The following is a 22665-nucleotide window of genomic DNA, read 5'->3' as shown; positions in this document are numbered from 1 at the left end:
ATCTGGCAAGGACCGCTACCAAAGAAAGGAGCCGTCAACCGCGGCCCAGCAAAGCGAGCACCGCCCCCCCGGAATCCCCTGAGCCGCGGCCCGCACCCCTGAGCCCAACGCCGCAGAACGAGGCCCGGCGGGCGCCCACAGCGCCCCACTGGTCCCCAGCCCCCGCACGCCCAACGACCCCCCCGCACCCCACCCAAACCCGCCACCCACCATGACCCAGGCTCTGCCACCCCCCTGCTCCCAAACCCCTGAGTACACCCCGACCCCCCCCCCCCCCCACCCCCCGTCCACCCACAACTACACCCCACCCAAACAAGCCCCCCCGCCTCCAACCACCACCCCCCAACCTCGCCAAACCGGCACTGGGCAGCAGCGCAGAGAAGGAAGACGTGCCCACCCCACCTCCAGCCGTGTGGAAGGACGGCACAGCGGCGGGAGGGGGGAAGCAGAGGAGGAAGCACCGGGGGAGGGGCGGTACACCAGAACACCGAGCCCGGTGGGAAGAGGCCCCGGTCGTCGCGCAAGCGTACTAGTGACACCTAACCCTGTTACTGAGTCCGCCAGTTCGCCGACAGACGAGCTCTACCCTTACACCGTGAGTGTGGCCCCACCCAGTGTATATACAAGTGTGTGCGTGTGGTGCATTAAAATTGGGAGCAGGTGAGATGGAACAGAGGGAAAAAATTTCCCTGACTCCGATCCACCTGCATCCCAAAAAAAATGAATGTGTATGTGTGTGGTGCATTAAAAAAGGAAATAGAGGGACAAAGTGGTGGGGCAGGGACACATATGGGGGGACCACAGCGCTGCCAGGCACTGCAGTCTATCCCCCCTGATGGCTCCCCACCCCAACTCACCCCTTCCCCTGGATGTGAAGTGCATTAAAATTGGAGGGGAGTTGAAGGGTGAAGACGGTGTCTCCACCCTTCCCCACCCCACCAAGAAATATGTTGTGTGCCCTATGTATATATTTACAAAGTGTATAGTGCAAAACTCGTGAAGTGAGTAAGAGGAGCGACCAGCGGGGCCTCTTCCAACCCGGCGGGTGTAGGCCTCCCAGCACCCATCGCCCCACCGGTACAATAGTTTAGTGTCCCTTGTGACTGAATTACAAAATCTAAAAATATAGTTAGATAACATGTTATCTAAAAAGACAGAGTTTATAATACAACAGTTGAGATATAATAATTTTGAACATAATAACAAATCAGGTAAATTTCTGGGAAATCAACTTCAACGTAATCGGGAAAAATCTCTTATAACGGCTATTAAAGGTACAAATGGTGATTGCACACAATCACCAGAAGAAATTAACCATATTTTGTAGGGGTGTGAATTGCCTAGTACCTGACGATTCGATTCGTATCACGATTCACAGGTCACGATTCGATTCGATACCGATTAATCCCGATACGAATTTATAAGTCGATTGTTGCGATTTTTTTCATTCAAATTTAGAAAATACTAATCAGTAAGCTTGTAGAGTGTAAGATTTATATGAAAATGTATTATTTATTTATCTGAAATTTCAGTCTTATAGAGGTTGTAATCTGTTTCATGTTTGAACAGCATTAAAATAAAATATTAAGGCTTAATGTTCCGTTCATATAACATTCTTCCATGCTCAAGGTGTGAATCCTAAAAAAATAAAATAAAATCGATTCTGCCGATTATTGAATCGATTCGAGAATCGCGCGATGTAGTATCGCGATATATCGCTGAATCGATTTTTTTTTAAACACCCCTAATATTTTGTATAACTATTATCGTAATCTATACTCAGAAATTAATAGACCTAACCCTGAACATATTGAGGCATTCCTTAATAGCTTAAATATACCTCAGTTATCTACTGAACATAAAGATACTTTAGATGCCCCGCTTACTATCGATGAGTTGTATAGTGCTTTAGACAGTATGCCTAATGGCAGAGCACCTGGTCCAGACGGTTATCCGGCTATGTTTTTTAAACACTTATTGTTAATGTTTGCTCCATTATTTTTAAGAGTAGTAACTGAAATTAAAACTAATGGTGATATACGTCAACATATGAATATAGCAGCAATTAAACTTTTATTAAAGCCAGAAAAAGACCCCACCCTCCCATTAAGTTACCGATCGATATCACTAATTAACACCGATATTAAAATTATCGCCAAGGCCTTGGCATCTAGACTAGAGACAGTAATCTCGACAATTATTCATAGCGATCAAACAGGTTTTATTAAAGGTCGCCATTCTACTAATAATATTAGGAGGCTCTTTAACTTGATTAGTATGTCACAGCGGCATGACAAAAAGGCAGTTGTTATTTCGCTGGATGCAGAAAAAGCCTTCGATAAAGTTAACTGGTCCTTCCTCTTTGCTGTCTTAAATAAATTCGGCTTCGGAGAGTAATTCATTCAATGGGTCTCAATATTATATGATTCTCCTAAAGCTACAGTTACTACTAATGGGATTACATCACAGAGTTTTACTCTACAAAGGGGAACAAGACAAGGGTGCCCAATGTCTCCTTTATTATTTACTATATTTATTGAGCCACTTGCATTAGCTATACGTCAGGATAGACGGATCCAAGGAATCCACTCCGGGACAATAGAACATAAAATTAATCTATATGCCGATGATATACTACTCTATTTAGAAGAAACTGCTATCTCGTTAGGGGAAGCATTGAACTTAATAACTAAATTCTCTCACTTATCAGATTACTCTATTAACTGGACAAAATCAATATTACTACCTATTACAGAAAATTCATGGAACCCCACAAGTCAGGATCCACACTACTTTCCTACAGGTAATTTAAAATACTTAGGTGTTAAAATTTCACCTAAGTTAACTGAATTAACTTCTTTAAATTTTTTACCATTACTGGATAGCATCCGTAGTGACCTGGAGCGCTGGAATAATCTTACTATCTCTTTAATAGTACGAATAGCTACTATAAAAATGAAAGCTTTACCAAAGATAAATTATTTATTTTCAATGATTCCATTTAAACCTACGTCTAACTGGTTCCAATCGCTGGACTCTGCTATCACAAAATTCCATTGGAATAAAGAAAAAAAAAAGAAAAAATTAGTCTATCCACTCTTCAGGAAAGTAAATCTAAAGGAGGTTTAGAGGCACCAAACTTTATGCACTACTATATAGCTAATCAACTACAATATCTTGTGCTATGGACACAACCCAACAGAGATACTAACTGCTGGTTGGAACTGGAGCAGAAGGATTGTAATAACCTTAGACTCTCAGATTTACTCTTTATTACAAAATCGATAAAACGACATAATTGTTTTAAAAACCCAATGATAGCCGTCACCCTGACTGCCTGGTGGAAGGCATTAGAAATGACAAACTCCCAATTGGCGCCCTGGGGGCTTTCTCCCATTTGGCAAAACCCTGACTTTCAACTTAATAATCAGTCGTTCCATTTAGGGTTATGGGAGCAGAAAGGATTTACACACCTTCATCGTCTTTTCTCAGATAATGTTTATATCGTATACAAGTTTGGTCCAAAAATATGAAATAAAAAACGGAAATTTCTTACATTATCTGCAAGTTAAAAATATGGTTAAGAAACAAATCCCAACACTTCAGGATACGCTCCAACTGCCTGTCTTAGCTAAAGATATTATAAAGCTTTCTCCAACAACAAAAAAAACATCAAAAATATATAAGCTACTTTTATATACAGATAACATATATTTACCTTCTCGAAAATGGGAAAAAGACTTGTCTATAGTTCCGGAACCAAATCTGTGAAAATGTATTTAAAATGATAAAACATACAAATTTGCAACTTATCCAATATAAGATACTTCATAGAACATATATTACACAATATATGATGAAGAAAATGGGACTCTCTCACTCCGACATTTGTCTCCAGTGCTCACAAAACACTGCCGACACTTATCTTCATGCTTTATGGTCATGTACTCCAGTGCTGTATTTCTGGACTAAAATCTTGAAAAAGCTCGCTGATATATTAAACTGTAGGCTTCCTTTATCTCCAAGATTGTGTTTACTAGGTGACTTAACAATAACTGATCTACCATGTAAACAATATCAATCTACACTTATAGCCCTTACTATTGCTAAAAAAAACAAAAAACAATCCTTGTCAATTGGAAAAATAAACAATCTCTAAATATCGACCACTGGTTAAACCTATTAATAAATTATATCTTAAAGGAAAAAATCTCTGCTTTAAATAAAAATCAAGTACCAAGATTTAAACAAACATGGTCTAGGTACATAGAATATTTTAATCTTAATTTGGCAACTTAATTCTGCCTAGATTCTGCCTGTTAACGAGAGCCACTACATCGTTATAACTTCTGTATTTGCTGCTTCTGTATTTGGTATTTTGTAACTGATTGTTTTTATTTTTATATAGTTAGGAACCCAGTTGCTGCCAGTGGGCTCGAGTACACCACACTAAACGACACTCTATACTCACTAACTCCTTAAGATTTATTTCCAGCGGGCACTAAGCATCAACACTTGGTGTTACTGCATGCTAGTTAGTCAATTTTCTTGATGCTGTCCCCTGTGGCCGGGCGGGGGTGGCTCTGCCCCCCTTGTCTGCTCGGTGGCGGTTGCGTCTTGGCCGCTCCCTGGGCCCCCTGTAGGGTGCCATGTAAAAGAGCATAAGTGAAAATGTGTAGTGATATTTGCAACGTATGCAGGCAGACTCCATTTTTGACGCATCGAAGAAGAAGCGACGTGTCCGGCGTCGTATGAAATAGACAACATCGACAAGCGATCAAAACATTAAATTATTATTTACAATACATTATTACTTTAGTCTACATTACATACAAGGCAGTGGCACATGTCAGAACGTTTAATTCCCGACTCGGTCTGAGTTAATGGTAGCAGAGTAGCCTACTCTGCGGGGGCATTGTGGCAGCTCATCCGCCCGAATTCAACATGGTTTAGTGTGTGAATGTCATAATTTGAACTAAAAGTAGAAATCGTTTCATTAGGAAAGACATCCTGGAGAATATCTCTGTTATGGGATGACAAATCACCGGTATCCGGGACCGATGACAACATAGCTTCTGCTCCAAGGTTGGATGACTGTTCTGTTCACTTTCGTGCTGAATGGTGTATTTTGACTTTTTTGGTTGCTATGTCCATCCATTAGGAGATCCGCTTATCCTCACAACATTTATGTAAATCATTTGTGAATTACGTTTGAAGCTAGGAAATTTGGGATGTTCCTAAACAGTTGCGCAAGATGCAGGGCTAGCTAACAGCTAGGCTAAAAACACGCCCCCTAGTTACGAGGCATACTGTCTAATAATTGTGACCCGCTCCAGCAAAACGGTCCGCATGTCGGCAGGATTAATCTCGAGATAATGGACGATATTAGACAGCTGGACTTTATTTGTCCATTTTGAGATTTCTCCACAAATAGCTTCCTTGAGGTCCCGAGTTTCATTTCCAAGCAGGACAAAAGTCCAAATTGTAATAGAAGTGTATGAAAATAAGCAATTATTAGAGAGTATGCATTGTAACTAGAGGGCATGTTTTTAGCTTAGCTGCTAGCTATAGCACAAAGCCTTGCGCAACTGTTTAGAAACAACCCGAATTTCCTAGCCAAAATGTAATTCACAAATGATTTATTTAAATGTTGTGAGGATATACGTGGATCTGGTAATGGATGACTGGACATAGCAACAAAAAATCAGTCGAAACACACCATTCAGCACGGAAGTGAACAGAGCAGTCAGTCATCGTACCTTATGGAGCAGAAGCTTTTTTTTGTCATCGGTCCACATACCGGTGAATTGTAATCTAATTTTCTCCAGGATCTCTTTCTTAATTAATCGATTTCTACTTTTAATTCAAAAGACTACATTCACATACACTAAACCATATCCAATGAAAGACGAACTCGGACGAGCAGCTGCAGGTACCCCCGCAGAGCAGACTAACCTGCCACTCGCTCTTTCACTTTAGAGCGAGTCGGGAATTAAAAGTTATGACATGCGCCAGTGCCTTGTATGTAATGTAGGCTAATGTAATGTATTGTAAATACCAATGTGATCTTTTATTTTGTTAAGTGAAATAGGATGTGCATTGTAAAATCACGAATTTTTACTGCATAGGAACCAGAAACGACCGATGTGTTCTTTTCATATTAATAGCTCTGTAATTTTAAACAATAAGTAACTTGCGAGTTTTTACACATTTTAAAATTGTAAAATACAACTTGACCCCAATCCCCACACATATAGGCAGTATCATTTAATTTATTACTGCTAAATTGTGTTATAGTGACTCCTTTTCATGACGTCGTACGCTTTTATTTTGTTAAATTCGCAGCTGAGGCCGCTCTACTGTTACAGCGAACACATCGGTAGTTTCACTTTCACCCTGATGAGATATTTTGTGGAGATGCTGAATAAAATACGCCTCACATTTAAAGATAAATAGGCTTGGGCTCACTCCAACTGACAAGACGCTGTCCATTTGGCTCTTTACTCTCAGAGTGCAAATGGACACCTCTTGGTGCTCGGTGCTAACGGCTAACCGAGTGCGTTCTTTCAAAGCAAGGCACGGGTGGTAGTGGTGAGCCACAGTCCAAATGGCTCCTCCACGCTACATTCTGTCCCTTAAACACTGTGTTTTCGCTCCAGTTCATTTCTATTGGGTAGTTTTGACGTGGACGTTTCTACTGCGTGGTGACTGGAATTCCCTGAGTAGAGGCTTTCCAAATAAGGAGTGGTCGTTAATCGAGCGTTAAAAAAAAAAGTTCCGTTAAAGGCACTTTAAGTTAACGAGATAATAACGTGACAATTTTGACACCCATAATCTGAACATAAAAGTTATTTTAAACAGTCACTCACTTTTCACAGGCAAACCAACATGATATAGCCAAATGCCAACATGCATTCTTGATGTGCCGGTACTCAGGAGACTGCTCCTCATAACAGGTGATTCTCCTTCTCCAGACTCCTAGTGAGGTGGATTATAATGCTTAGTCATAAGTAGCGCCAGCCACTGTTCAGGAGGAGCATAACAATTAGTAGGTGTCTGATTGAAAAAAATGCTGGCAGGCTGCATCGGCCAGGCGTGCGACGTCACTGCGCCGGTGCCGTGATATGTCAATCATTTGGCGTCTGCTGGGTCCAATCACATTTCAGCAGGGGCATGTGCCACCCCGGCCCCCCCTCTGGCTCCGCCATTGGCTGAGTGTGATCTTCAAAGCTGAGGCTGATTTCATCTCTTGAGAGGTCAAACTTCCAAAACGTTTAAAGGGTTAAAATCTCGGACGATGACTTTGCCTGCTATTGGAATTGATTTTCCACTGATAATTTAACAGGTTCATATCTTTTTTTCCAAGGTCCTGGTTGCTATGGACATTTGAAAGATGCAAGTACCAAAACTTTAAAGCCCTTTTTCTCAAAACTAGGAATTTTAACCTTCCAACATTAAAACTGTTGTAACTGTCAATTCTTGAGCTACATCCAAGTACTACAGTATATATCATTTTAAAGGGAATTAAGTGCAGATTTCAAATATATCAAAATCTCAATTTTGATTTTTTTGTTTTTTTTTTGGCACATGAGGACCCTTTTGCCAATTGCTATTTGTGGGGAAATATCAAAATGGACAAATAAAGTCCAACTGTCTAATATCGTCCATATTTCTAGATTAATCCTGCCGACATACATCCTTTTGCCGGAGCGGGTCACAAATGTATTTATGTTTGAAGACTGACACCCAAGAAGATACCCAACAAGCAAAGATTACGTTTTTGTGTGCGTTTATGTGGATGTGTTTTTTTTTTTTTTTTTTTTTTTATTTTTTTTTTTTTTTAATAAACAAGGCAGTATAACCAGATTGATAATTGTGATTCACTCAAGGGAGTTCTTCACATTATCAATCTGGCACTGCTTTGCGGTGATTTGCTTGGGAAAGGCGGGACATTCTGTACAATACTTCGAGCTTATTATGGACGATGCAGCACCTTGTGCACGTTTGTTTTGACCAATCACGGCAACGAATAAAAATGTCTTCTTGGGTCTCATCTAATGGGCTCGGCACACGGGAGGCGACAAACGACAGCGAAATACATACCTTGTCGCCTGCCATGTCTCAACACACGGGACGCAATAAGCAGTCACGACGGTGGCAGCAACAACATGATCCATCCATCCATCCGTCGGGTCGCGGGGGCAGCAGCTTCAGGAGGGAAACCCAGACTTCCCTCTCCCCAGCCACTTCAACCAGCTCCTCCGGCGGGATCCCAAGGTGTTCCCAGGCCAGCCGAGAGACATAGTCTCTCCAGCGTGTCCTGGGTCGTCCCCGGGGCCTCCCGCCAGTGGGACATGCCCGGAACACCTCCCCAGGGAGGCGTCCAGGAGGCATCCGAACCAGATGCCCGAGCCACCTCAGCTGGCTCCTCTCAACGCGGAGGAGCAGCGGCTCGACTCTGAGTCCCTCCCGGATGACCGAGCTTCTCACCCTATCTCTAAGGGAGAGCCCGGACACCCTGCGGAGGAAACTCATTTCGGCCGCTTGTATCCGGGATCTCGTTCTTTCGGTCACGACCCACAGCTCGTGACCATAGGTGAGGGTTGTAACGTAGATCGACCAGTAAATCGAGAGCTTTGCCTTTTGGCTCAGCTCTTTCTTCACCACGACGGACCGATACAGCGTCCGCATCACTGCAGACGCTGCACCGATCTGCCTGTCGATCTCCCGCTCCATCCTACCCTCACTCGTGAACAAGACCCCAAGATACTTGAACTCCTCCACTTGGGGCAGGATCTCGTCCCCGACCTGAAGACGACACTCCACCCTTTTCCGACTGAGGACCATGGTCTCGGATTTGGAGGTGCTGATCCTCATCCCAGCCGCTTCACACTCGGCTGCGAACCGCTCCAGTGAGAGCTGGAGGCCCCGGCTTGATGAAGCCAACAGCACCACATCATCTGCAAAGAGCAGAGATGCAATGCTGAGGCCACCAAACCGGAACCCCTCCACGCCTCGGCTGCGCCTAGAAATTCTGTCCATAAAAGTTCTGAACAGAATCGGTGACAAAGGGCAACCTTGGCGGAGTCCAACCCTCACCGGAAACGAATCCGACTTACTGCCGGCAATGCGGACCAAACTCTGGCAACTGTCGTACAGGGACCGAACAGCCCGTATCAAGGGGCCCGGCACCTCGTACTCCCGAAGCACCCCCCACAGAACTCCCCGAGGGACACGGTCGAACGCCTTCTCCAAATCCACAAAACACATGTGGACTGGTTGAGCGAACTCCCGCGCACCCTCGAGGATCCTGCGGAGGGTGTAGAGCTGGTCCACTGTTCCACGGCCAGGACGAAAACCACACTGCTCCTCCTGAATCCGAGATTCGACCTCCCGACGGACCCTCCTCTCCAGCACCCCTGAATAGACCTTACCAGGGAGGCTGAGGAGTGTGATCCCTCTGTAGTTGGAACACACCCTCCGGTCCCCCTTCTTAAAAAGGAGGACCACCACCCCGGTCTGCCAATCCAGAGGCACTGTCCCCGATGTCCATGCGATGTTGTAGAGGCGTGTCAACCACGACAGCCCCACAACATCCAGAGTCTTTAGGAACTCCGGGCGGATCTCATCCACCCCCGGGGCCCTGCCACCTAGGAGCTTTCCAACCACCTCAGTGACTTCGACCCCAGAGATAGGAGAGCCCACCCCAGAGTCCCCAGACTCTGCTTCCTGTAACAACTATTGCCTATGGCCCAGTCTACTCTCTTTTTTTTTTTTTAAGTTTGCTTCTTCTAAAGCAAATTCTCTGCAGTTGCATAAATATTCCACTGCCCAGACAGGATCTAAGCTTGGTTAGCTCTGCAGGTGGTCACCCAACCACCAACAAAGCTCTTTTGAAGCCGCTGACCAGGTGACAAAGGAATTTATGCGTCTGCCGAAGGAGTGTATTCAAGCCCGTCTTCCCGGAGCCCGAACAAATGGCTCCAATGATTTGGAAGACACAAACGACTGATCAAAGGAATGTTCATGACCTCTTATCAATCACAAAGGATATTCTGGCATCTCGCCCTTCCAGGGGGAACGTCTAGATGGAGCAACAGCACTGTCAAGTGGTGAAACTTGGAACTATCCTTAGTGATAATTCACATAAGTAACCGCATTTTACACATTTATACCATGATAATTCTTGACAGATAACTGAACTACGAATGATTCATGTTATGTCTTTGTGTGTATGAACATCCTATTTCATTTGTACTCCATAAAGAATGAAAGATAATCAATATCTTTCAGTTCAGTCAGATTAGACAAGTAGAAGTTACCTCACAAGTTAGTTTATGATGCATTAATTACGATGTGTGTTAAACGGGTTGTGTGGGAAAACTGATTTGCCAGACTGACCAAATTTAATGCCAAATTATTAATCCCTTTAATAATTTTTTTAAAGTCTGCGCGAGCGAACAGAAGGGTGTGCCACCACCTACTGAAGCCCCGCCCATAGACTTTAAAAAGACGAGTGGACCCCCTCGCTCTGCTCTCTTCCAAAAACTCTCTTCCAACATCATCATCCTCAGGCTAACGACCTGCAAGTGTCCCAGCCTGCTCGAACTCTTTGTTCCAAGAAACTTGCCAACCACGTGGCCTTTTTTTTCTGGCAGCAACCGTTGCCGAGAGCAGACACTCGCTCCACGTCACGCCAAAGCAGGTGCAAACTGCAACGCTGACCCCAAAGACTCTTTTACTCCCTTTTTTTTCTTCACCATCGGTGATTGCCCGCCAGCGGCGAGCTCAGCGACCCCGGGGTACACTTGCTACGTACCGCCGGACTCAAGGTTGTGCACCTAAGCCGCTCCGCACCACCTGCTATTCGGTGGCGCCCCGCCGCGGTGCTAGCTCACCTCCAACGGCTGGCCTTCCCCGTACGCAGGCGCGTAGCGGACCGAGCTCCAACACCTGGAGTCGGACAGCTGTCCGGCAGAACCAACCTTGCCGGAGAATCAACCTCGCCGAGTCGCCGACCAATCAAGGGACGAGCCGCGCAACTACGTCAGCCCCCAGCCTTCCTTGCCCACCTGTGGAATAGCCCCTTTTTTTTTATTTTCTTGCCTTTTTCAACGAACATTGACTATTTTTCCCCCTTTCAAAAGACCGCCCGTTTCTGTTCGCTTCGACGCAACACCTATTCTCGTAAGTCCACGTTCCCCAAATTGGTACCACTGCGTGCAACTTACGTTTGAAACATATCACAAATCTGGCAGGTCAAATTTCTCTTTTCCCTGTTTCCTTATTCATTCGCATTTCTTCCTTATTTTCATTAGCTTTATTTTATTTCTTTTCTTCTGACGGTAGAATAGTTAGATAGGCGGTGTTTTGATTCTGTAGTGTAGCAATCGTGAATAAATGTATGTTTTATTAACTCTATCCCGCCTAAGTCATCTGTGTTTCCGAGTGGATTATTATTCTTTTGTTAGTACAACGAACCACTGAATATCGAGTGTGGCGACTTTAGATTATAAATGATTGAAGGAAGGATTTTGGTCGTTGTTTGCTCCTGTTAACCCAAAGCAAAACCAACGTGGTGCCCCTAGAGGTTATCGAGGTAAATATAATTTACCTCTGTAACGTCCAGATTATTAATTCGTCCAAAAGACGACCCAATTATCGCTACATTCCTCAAAGGAAGACGTGTTGGTGGAATTGAGGAGGTCTTCGAAGTATTCCCCCCACCGCTTCACGACGTCCCGAGTCGAGGTCAGCAGCACCCCATCGCCACTATACACAGTGTTAATGGTGCACTGCTTTCCTCGCCTGAGACGCCGGATGGTGGACCAGAATTTCCTCGAAGCCGTCCGGAAGTCGTTTTCCATGGCCTCACCGAACTCCTCCCATGTCCGAGTTTTTGCCTCAGCAACCGCCGAAGCCGCGTTCCGCTTGGCCATCCGGTACTTGTCAGCTGCCTCCGGAGTCCGACAGGCCAAAAAGGCCCGATAGGACTCCTTCTTCAGCTTGACGGCATCCCTTACCGCTGGTGTCCACCAGCGGGTTCGAGGATTGCCGCCGCGACAGGAACCGACCACCTTACGGCCACAGCTCCGATCGGCCGCCTCAACAATGGAGGCGCGGAACATGGCCCATTCGGACACAATGTCCCCCGCCTCCCCCGAGACAAGGGAGAAGCTCTGCCGGAGGTGGGCATTGAAACTCTTTCTGACAGGGGATTCCGCCAGACGTTCCCAGCAAACCCTCACAATACGTTTGGGTCTGCCAGGTCGGACCGGCATCTTCCCCCACCATCGGAGCCAACAAACCACCAGGTGGTGATCAGTTGACAGCTCCGCCCCTCTCTTCACCCGAGTGTCCAAAACATGCGACCGCAAATCCGATGACACGACTACAAAGTCGATCATCGAACTGCGGCCTGGGTGTCTTGGTGCCAAGTGCACATATGGACACCCTTATGCTTGAACATGGTGTTCGTTATGGACAAACCGTGACGAGCACAGAAGTCCAATAACAGAACACCGCTCGGGTTCCAATCAGGGGGGGCGTTCCTCCCAATCACGCCCCTCCAGGTCTCACTGTCATTCCCCACGTGAGCGTTGAAGTCCCCCAGCAGGACGAGGGAGTCCCCAGAGGGAGCGCTCTCCAGCACACCCTCCAAGGACTCCAAAAAGGGTGGGTACTCTGAGCTGCTGTTTGGTGCATATGCACAAACAACAGTCAGGACCCTTCCCCCCACCCGAAGGCGGAGGGAGGCTACCCTCTCGTCCACCGGGGTAAACCCCAACGTAGAGGCGCCGAGCCGGGGGGCAATAAGTATGCCCACACCTGCTCTGCGCCTCACACCGTGGGCAACTCCAGAGTGGAAGAGAGTCCAACCCCTCTCAAGAAGACTGGTACCAGAGCCCAAGCTGTGTGTGGAGGCGAGTCCGACTATGAGTAGTCGGAACTTCTCGGCCTCACACACCAGCTCGGGCTCCTTCCCTGCCAGAGAAGTGACATTCCATGTCCCGAGAGCCAGCTTCTGTAGCCGGGGGTCGGTCCGCCAAGGTCTCCTCCCTTGGCTGCCACCCAGCCTGCACTGCACCCGACCCCTTTGGCCCCTCCCACCGGTGGTGAGCCCGTGGGAAGGGAGACCCACGTTGCCTCTTCGGGCTGTGCCCGGCCGGGCCCCATGGGTACAGGCCCGGCCACCAGGCTCTCGCCAGCGAGCCCCGCCTCCAGGCCTGGCTCCAGAGGGGGGCACCGGTGACCCACGTCCGGGCGAGGGAAACGTGTACAACAACAACAACAACAACAACATGAAGATTGCGCAAATTTTCACATGCACGAATGTCTCGTGTCGCCCAGTCAGAGGGGGGGGGGGCGATTTTGGCCGTGTCGCCCTGCTTCCATAGGAAACGAATTTGAGAGTGAGCGACATCGCCTCCCATGTGCCAAGCCCATTTGCAGAGGGGGCACGAACATCTTTACCAGCTAAAAATGCACACAGCATCACTCGCTGTTCAACATTCAAGAAGGAAACGCTGATTAATTCTGCGAGAACAGAATTAATTGCAGCGTCCATACGTCTGTTAGTGTAAGAGGATTTATTTTCACTTTGACATATGTATTTGTGGACATTTTTTTCCCCCTGATTTGGGGGGACGAACTATTGTAAATGAGCGCGATTGGCGGAAGGATACATGGAAGGGAGGGGGGAACAATTGAGACCATTGTTGTGATTCGAGAGAGCGACGACACAATAAAGTTGCACTGGAGCTATTGCCCTCTCCGAATGCTGTTTTCTTTTCCACAACCTTCGTTTGGAGTGATCCACGATACACTGCAAATATTCTGTTTTAAATGTATAAAGCTGCTGCGGCCCAGAGTTACAAAACTGAAATTACTTTGAGCCCACTGGATGGCGCTGGCCACGGCCCAATGGTTAAGAATCATTGCACTAATACTATATTAACAGATAAATATGTGTTTTCTCCAGGCTTCCATTGAAGGATCCTTGGACCGTATTGCGCCTTTTGTCTCCCGACCTGGTGCTGTGTGGGGTTTCTTTGTTAACCATCATTCTTTGTAGAAGATTGGTCACAAACCGAGAAATACTGGCTACAGCCAATATTACAACAGTAAGTTGATATCATATGATTTTACCACTGAAACTTTTCAAAATAACTGGGCATTTCGAAATAACAGTAAAAACTAGGGATGGGATGTGACTCTGTAATACCATGTTAGATTAGGGCTCTTGATGACTAGATATATGACTTGAACTAGGCCGTTGTGTCGCTGTTATTCGTCCTTGCTTGGCGCATTTCTATCTCTCTGCATTCTGAGATACGTATCCAGTACAAACCAGTTAAGGCCATCAGGCCACACATTCTCACATGGGGAGGCTGAGCCGTTTGCAGCGTGTGGGCGGACGGCCTAGACAGTATAAGTGCAGGGATGATTTTGAATAGATCAGTTCCTCTTCCGCATACTAATAGGAGGATCATGTGTGACGTATTGTTTATGTTCCGCGCGTTGCATCATGGGAAATGTGTTTTGCATGGAGTTCGTCGCTTTCTCTTATCTGGAGGAGGATTAAGAGAAGCAGATGGTTAAATCTTGTGCCATAAATTGTATGGCCCGTCGGGGGCCTGATAAAAAAAAAAAGTTTTTTTTAAAAGAAAGGGAAAGAAATGGCTGCAAGCAGGGAAGACAGGTTATAACTTCATGCTCAAAGCCCGGATTCCGTCTGATGCTGACAGGTTTCTAACGCTCACTTTATTGCCGGTAAGTGCTTGTGAATATATATTTGTTATTTGGATAGGATTAAATAATAATAATAACTGGAGCTGCGAGCAGCTATAAAGGGCCCTCGCAGCCCGGGCCACGTTGGGGTACTTGCACCTTGGGGTAATTGCACGTTGGGGTACTGGCACATTGGAGTACTGGCATATTGGAAGCAGAATTTCTTTGAAAATGGCATAGTAAACCTTTACATGTGGAATATTTTTTTGCCAGTGTGTGTGTCAAGCTCAACGGGTTTTGGTGATTAAGACCTGCAAAAATCAGCGTCCTTTTTTATTTTTAGGCAATGAGTTGCACTGATTGGTATTTTTTGTAAAAGTATATATACACATCATCGCTCGTTGTACTCATTGCACAATGTTGCTTTTATTGTCCAAAGGGGCAACAATCAAAAATAAATAAAACAAAATGAAAAAGTACATACGTTTGGATCGGTCTGATGCCAGTGAACAATTTGAGTGGTGGAAACTAAAAGAATATTCATAAATTACTTAGTTATCACACTTACAATGAGTTTACAATTTTTGTAAAAATACCGTAAGTGGGGTATTTTTTTTCCATCCCTCAAGGGCTAGGTGGCGCTGCATATGTAACTGAATGTTGTCATAGAGATACCTTCAGGCCTTGACTATAAACATACATGTCAAGTTTGGGATTTTTTTGGAGGATGTACCAGAGAGTTATTAAGCATATCGTTTTTCATTGCGAAACGTGTTTACAATTTTTGTAAAAATACTGTAAGTGGGGTATTTTTTTGTTATGCCTCAAGGGCTAGGTGGCACTGCCTATATAACTGAATGTTGTCATAGACATAGCTTCAGGCCTTGACTATAAACATACATGTCAAGTTTGGGATTTTTTTGGAGCATGTACCGGGCAGTTACTAAGCATATCCTTTTTCATTTCCAAACACAAAATTTGATGCCCCGCCCTCATCATATAGTATTTCGAAAAGTCAAGATTTTTCTCCCTGTCGTTGGCATGGTCCAGGTCAAGTCTGAAGTCAGTCGGATGAAACGTGTAGGAGAAGTGGGCAAAAGTATGCCCCCTGTAAATGTGCTTAAATCGTAAAAAATGGGACATTCAAAAATTCGTCGCTCGCTTCCTGTTCATTTTAGCACATGGGTCCAAGAGACTTTTTTTGCAGGTCTTGGGCTCCCGCATACACCTAAAAATTTCCAAAGATCTTGCTTAAATGTACAACCAGGGCTGCTTCGTAAAAAATTTATAGGGGGCGCTATTGAGTCATTTTTGTAAAAATAACACAATACATGATAAAATATTACTCATTTTACCAGGCCAGACGTGTGTGCCAGGTTTTATGAGTTTCTGTGCATGTTTAGACCCTCAAAATCGGCGTTGTTTCCTTGGCGAACAGCGCTTAGCCACGGCAACAGCGATTCGCGAAAACTCACAAACTTCGGGTTGTGACATCATGAAGGCTGAAACGCTCTTCTGAGCAAATATGAGGTAGGTCCAGTTAACGTGTTTGGAGAAAAACGTTGAAGAAAATTCGTAAGCAAAAAAATTGCCACTAGGTGGCGCTATAAGTAAGATGAAATATAAGTTCGTAGATTTCTTAAGGGCTGGACTCTCATCAAATGTGTGAAATTTTGAGAAGATAGGATCATCTGGGTCAAGTTCAACCAACTTTTATTGTCACGAAAAATCTTCAGACTTTGCGGCACCGTAATGGCCACGCCCTTTTGACGAAAAGTTATAATATTCGGTGTGGGGCATGATCAACATCTTAAGGCTTTTCTGACCAATTTTCAACTGGATCCCTTCAACGAGCTCGGCACAGTAGCTAAAAACGTAAAGTATGACATTTATTGTCACCACTAGGTGGCGCTAAATGTATAACTGAATTTTATTATATAGATGTTTTCAGGCCGTGACTATTAAGTTGCATGAGAAGTTTGAGATTTTTTGGAGCTTGTACATGGGAGTTATTAAGCATTTTCTCCTTCTGGACAAATGAAATTTTAAAGGCAATTTTTGATGCCCCGCCCCCGTCATATAGTATTTCGAATAGTCAAGATATTTTTCCCAGTTGTTGTTTCAGGACTTGAGATAATACATGCCAAGTTTGAATTCAATTGAATGAAAAATGTTTGCAAAGGGGGAAAAAGCATGACCACAGTGAATGTGCCAAAATGGGCCAAAATTGGACATTCAAAAATTCATAGCTCACTTCCCGTGCAGTTATCTTAGGATTGCTCTCCGCCAGGGCCGCACACCTTTCCTCCAATAATTAAATACACTGGACCATCAGCTCTGAACTGTTTTCCAAAGAATGAAGACACCGTCCATGTTCTATAACCGTGGTATGAATTTTAGCAAGTCTGGGTTCCATATGCTGCCCAAAAGCGCATTACAAAGCCTCATATTAACCCATTCATACACCAATGGGAGCTAAAATTTGAGTTTAAATCTAGTTTCATGAGAGGGCTGGCCAGAGACTGCAGCCAGTTGTGGGCCAGTTCTGAAATAGTGTACAGTTTATGGGTGTCAAAATTATCGCGTTATCTCGTTAACTAAAAGTGCCTTTTAACGACACTAAATTTTTTAACGCTTGATTAATGACCGCTTCCTTATTTGGAAAGATTCTAAGAGAATTCCAGTCGAGAAGCAGCAGAAGCGTCCACGTCAAAATGACCCAATAGAAATGCACTGTACTGCACTGGAGCTACAAAACACAATGTTTAAGGGGCAGAATATTTGAGTGGAGGAGCCGTTTGGACGGTGTAGCACTTCCACCAGTTCCCTGTTTTGACAGAACGCACTCGGTAGCACCAATGTTAGCGATTAGCAAAGCAGCATAGTTGCTACATCTCTCCAAGATGGATCCTCATTCTCTCAACACGTGTGAGCGCCAAGAGCCGAATGGATGCCGTCTTGTCGCTTGGAGTGACTCCAAGCCACTTGATCTTTTGATGTCAGATGTATTTTATTCAACAACTCCAAGAAAGTCTAACATTGTCTTCTGTTTCGTTGCAGTAATGCACCGTCGGGTGAAAGTGAAACTAAGATCATGTGTTCGCTTGAGAGCGGCATCACGGTGCATCCGGGAACTTAACAAAATAAAAGCGTCAGACATTGCGAAAAGGAGTCACTATAACACAATTTAGCAGTAATAAATTAAATTATACTGCATATATTTAGGGGAACTGGCGTCAAGGTGTATCTTACAATTTTAAAATGCGCATAAAATCGCAAGTTACTTCTTGTTTAAAATTAAGGAGCTCTTAATATGAAAAGTACACATCGATCGTTTCTGGTTCGCAAGCAGTAAAGAAACGTCATTTTACAGTGCACATCCTATTGAACTTAACAAAATAAAAGCATTCATCGTTCCGCAAAGGAATACACTAACACAATTTTGCAGTAATAAATTAAATAACAATGCATATATTTCTGGGGACTGTGTTGTATATTACAGTTTTAAAAATGTGCATAATTTCACAAGTTACTTCATGTTAAAAATTAGTCAGCTCTTAATATGAAAAGAAATATGCACTGAGCTGTCACCATTGTCTCACAAATGCAATTATGCCATGTTGTAGTGAAAGAAAAATGATCAACACAAATCAGTCACACTTGTTTTTTGTTTTGTTTTTTACCGTACAGTACATATTTTACATTTTATTTTTTTTATTCAATTGTTATTAAATTACTGTATCAATGACTAAAAAATAAAAGCATATTTAAATTAGAGAAAAAATGGTAGATTTTATTGAAAATTTAGATATGAATTGAGGTATAAAATGTGCGATTAATCGTTAGTTAATTATTGAAGCCATGAGATTAATTACGATTAAAAATTTTAATCGACTGACACCTATAGTACTGTTAGACCTAAACTCCCCCTGCTTTCTTTTATTTGTTGTTTTAATAAACACAGTTATTGAAAACACTTTCCCTTTTCCTCACTTTGAACACAGATGCAAGAAGAAGAAACCGATGATGACTATGAAATAGAGCCAGAATCAGAGGATGAAGATGAAGAAGGATCATATTCTGGTGACACCACTCAGGCGTTTTCAACTGCAACCTTAGCCAAGCAACTGGCGGAGCATCTAAAGGCTGTCGTCCATAAAGTACTGCTGGACCTTGGGAGAATCTTTGCCATGAGCCTCCTTGCTTTGGCTGGTAGGACCTGCATTAGCTGTCACACTTGCATTTACAATGAGATGCCTAGAGAGAAATATGTTTCAATGGGGAACCGCACGATAGACGTCACCACACTTAATTAATATTAATGAGTCTAGCGAGGGGGTCAAATTCGGCGGGGTAAACAGATGTAAACAGTGTACTAGTGAGACATCTACTGCGCTAAATCTAATAATTCTGTCCGAGAATGATATCTCTGGTGCCAAATTCACGTGTATAACGTGCAAGAACATACTAATGTTCAATTGAAGAGATGGCTTGCATGTAGAGAGCTGAAAAAGATGAGGAGAAGAGCCGACCTGATCCACAGTTAAAGTTTTTTTGTTTTGTTTTTCTCCCCCTCAACACATTGTTCTAAGCGACTTGACACTGACATTCTCCAGTTTCAACAAGCTATCCTTACTTTACCACCATATGCCCTGTCTGTCATATCTGCTTGTCTTATGTCTTTGATAGTTGTTGCGGGTACATTTTTATTGCTTTTTTTTTGTGTATGTGTGTAGCGTGTGTGTGCCTGTGTCTCTTGGGCACAACCAACAGCACTCGCTAAACCTCAATTCGTTCAATTATCATATCCTTTCCGTTTATAAACCCGTTTCCTTAAAACATTATGGGGTATATGCCACGGAAGAGGCGGGACTGTTTTTGCACATCAGTTTGTTTCCGGTTCGGTATGCGATGTGTGGGCTGCGTCAAAAACACTTGTGCTTCCGACTTTGTGCCCCTCGGTTACGCGTTCGCAACCCGGACCGGAAACAAACTGATGTGCAAAATCACGTCCCGCCTCTTCCGTGGCATATACCCCATTGCATTATTATTATTGTGGATGTGGGTGTGTTTGCATAACATTGACTGACAGCAGAAAGGGGGACTGTTCCCAAGTTCCAGAAAAAAAGTATTTTGTAGATATACACAAAGTGGATCAAAATGTGTATGTTCAGCATTCGATGAAATTGTATTTTTTTTTTTTAATGGCAGACCTTTTGTTCTCTCTAGGAATCACGTTGCCATCCGCATTCTCAGCCGTCTACTTCCTGCTTTTCATTGGCATCAGCACATGGTGGGCGTGTCACCTTCCAATTAGTCACCTGGGTTTCAACACTCTGTATGTGATGGTGGGCTTCTTCACTGCTGGCCATATTGTTTGTCTGTACCTATATCAGTGTCTTCTGGCCCAGATCCTTTTTCCGCCACACAGTCTGTGGGCAAGGTAAGATTATATATTATTACATGTCGTACAGACATAAACAGTTTTTAGGGCATGTAGCCCTAAAAAAGAAGTCATTAGTTATAAGTTTCAAATTCTTAAAAAAAAAAAAAAGTAAACACAGTTACTGCCTTGTAAAAATAAAAAGTTACTCAGCAAAGTAACTAAAGTATCTGTGATATTTCTCGATCCTTTGAGTCGCTGACATTTTAATCAGTGAATAACTTTACTGGAAGCACATTTGTGTGCACATGCGTACACACGCATGCTCGCACCTGGAGATGCGCACGCTGTTTTTTTTTTTTTTTTTTTTTTTAATACCCACTCACTCACACACATGGCTTACTTCTTGCAAGCCGCACATGGGCCTTCACCCAGGCGGAGGATCGAACCCACGCCAACCGGGACCAAAGGCAAGTGACGGTTCCACTCCTCCACCCGGAGCCCAAGATGCGCACGCTGTTGATTCATATGCTCGCCATAACTGGGAAGTCATTGTTTTCCACACCATGCAGAGTCATGGTGCCATCCATCCATCCATCCATCCATCCATCCATCCATCCATCCATCCATCCATCCATCCACAAGGGTCGCAAGGGGGGCCGGAGCCTATTCCAGCCGTGCTATGGGCAGTAGGCAGTGTACACCCTGAACTGGTTGCCAGCCAATCGCAGGGCACACAGAGACGAACAACCATCCACACTCACAAGCTAGGGACAAATAGGGACAATTCAGAGTGCCCAATCAACCTGCCATGCATGTCTTTGGAATGTGGGAGGAGACCGGAGTACCCGGAGAAGACCCATGCAGGCACGGGGAGAACATGCAAACTCCACCCAGGAAGGCCGGAGCCTGGACTCGATCTTGCGTCCTCCGGGAGGCGGACGTGCTGACCAGTCAGCCACCGTGCCGCCCCCTCACTATAATTAAACTGCACTAATAAGCGAACCACCAGAGGGTGCTGGAACTGCACAAATGGAATACAACTTATCCTTTTAACAGATATGCTGCTTTTAATATCATGACATGACGACGACTATATTGTAGGGATGTAACGATATCCAAACGTCACGATACGATATTATCACAATATTGTGGGGAGGTTGGCGATATTTAACTCTTTCACGCCCAGCCATTTTCACAGAAACAATCCTGTTCGCTCCCGGCTGTTTTACTGGATTTTGACTGATTTTGCAAGGCCCACAGAATATTGTGTTCTATTGCTCTAAAAGCAACCTATCAAAGAAAGATTAAAGTCTCTTCTTTCATCAGGAAAAAAAGTATGTTTCTATCTGTTTCCGTTTTGCAGCAATTAGCATTAGAATATAGCTAAGGTTCATCAGTTTTCACAAATCTATTCAAAATTGCAAGTAATTGAGATTTTTTCTACATGGCTCTGGTTGATCTCCTTTTCTCTGCTGCCACCTGCTGGCTGTTTGTGTAATAACTACCATTTCTGCAACCGTTCTTTGCAGTTGAGAGGCTGCATCAAAGCCTTCTGTATGCTCTAGCATAAAAAAATATATATAAAAAAAAAATGTATAAATACGTCTTTGGGACACTTAAAACATAATAAAAAAAACGTATTTACACGTTATTGGGAGCAAATGAGTTAAAAAAAAGTCACAATATTGTAAAAAAAATAGCTCACAATATTGTGCTTTTGTACATAACAGCAATGTTCTGTTATTATTATTATTATTATGTTTTATTATTATTATGTTATGTTGTTGACGCATGCACACATTGAGTTCCTCCACATATTGACTTGCTTCACGGGCTTAATACGTTTCCCTTCATCTGACAATTAGTGTAGATTTCAAACATAGAAGAGCCTAAACATCCATCCATCCATTTTCTTGCCCGCTTATTCCTCACAAGGGTCGCGGGGGGTGCTGGCGCCTATCTCAGCTGGCTCTGGGCAGTAGGCAGGGGACACCCTGGACTGGTTGCCAGCCAATCGCAGGGCACACAGAGACGAACAACCATCCACGCACACAAGCTAGGGACAAATAGGGACAATTCAGAGTGCCCAATCAACCTGCCATGCATGTCTTTGGAATGTGGGAGGAGACCGGAGTACCCGGAGAAGACCCACGCGGGCACGGGGAGAACATGCAAACTCCACCCAGGAAGGCCGGAGCCTGGACTCGAACCGGAGTCCTCAGAACTGGGAGGCGGAGAGCCTAAACATCCATAGTGAAAATTAAATTGCACTCAAAAACTAGCCACCAGAGGTGCTACAACAGCACAAATGGAAATCAACCTGACTATTTTAACAGATGTGCTGCATTTAAATATCGTGAACATGACGATGACGATATAGTGGCAGTTTTAATATTACTATATCACGATATCGAGCTTATTGTTACAGCCCTACTATATTGTGGCCATTTTAATATTGCAATATCACAATATTGCCATTATCGTGACATCCCCATCACTGCACATGACTGCCTAAACCAAATAACCTATTTTCCTTTTTTGTTTGTTCC

General features: G+C 44.2%; 1 protein-coding gene across 1 annotated transcript in view; it reads left to right on the top strand.

The window, feature by feature from the left end:
• The window catches only part of piezo1 (piezo type mechanosensitive ion channel component 1 (Er blood group)), a 286359-nt gene that overhangs the window by 20174 nt on the left and 243520 nt on the right, over positions 1–22665 (top strand). The window contains exons 4-6 of the mRNA XM_077496131.1: positions 13982–14123; positions 18735–18942; positions 19960–20173. Of these exons, the coding sequence (XP_077352257.1) occupies positions 13982–14123; positions 18735–18942; positions 19960–20173 (564 nt within the window). The remainder of the gene's footprint in view (positions 1–13981; positions 14124–18734; positions 18943–19959; positions 20174–22665) is intronic.

This window comes from Festucalex cinctus, chromosome 14 (genome assembly GCF_051991245.1).
Source record: "Festucalex cinctus isolate MCC-2025b chromosome 14, RoL_Fcin_1.0, whole genome shotgun sequence".
Lineage (NCBI taxonomy): Eukaryota > Metazoa > Chordata > Actinopteri > Syngnathiformes > Syngnathidae > Festucalex > Festucalex cinctus.
The sequence above is the reverse complement of the archived record's forward strand: the minus strand, read 5'-3'. Positions and strand labels throughout refer to the sequence as shown.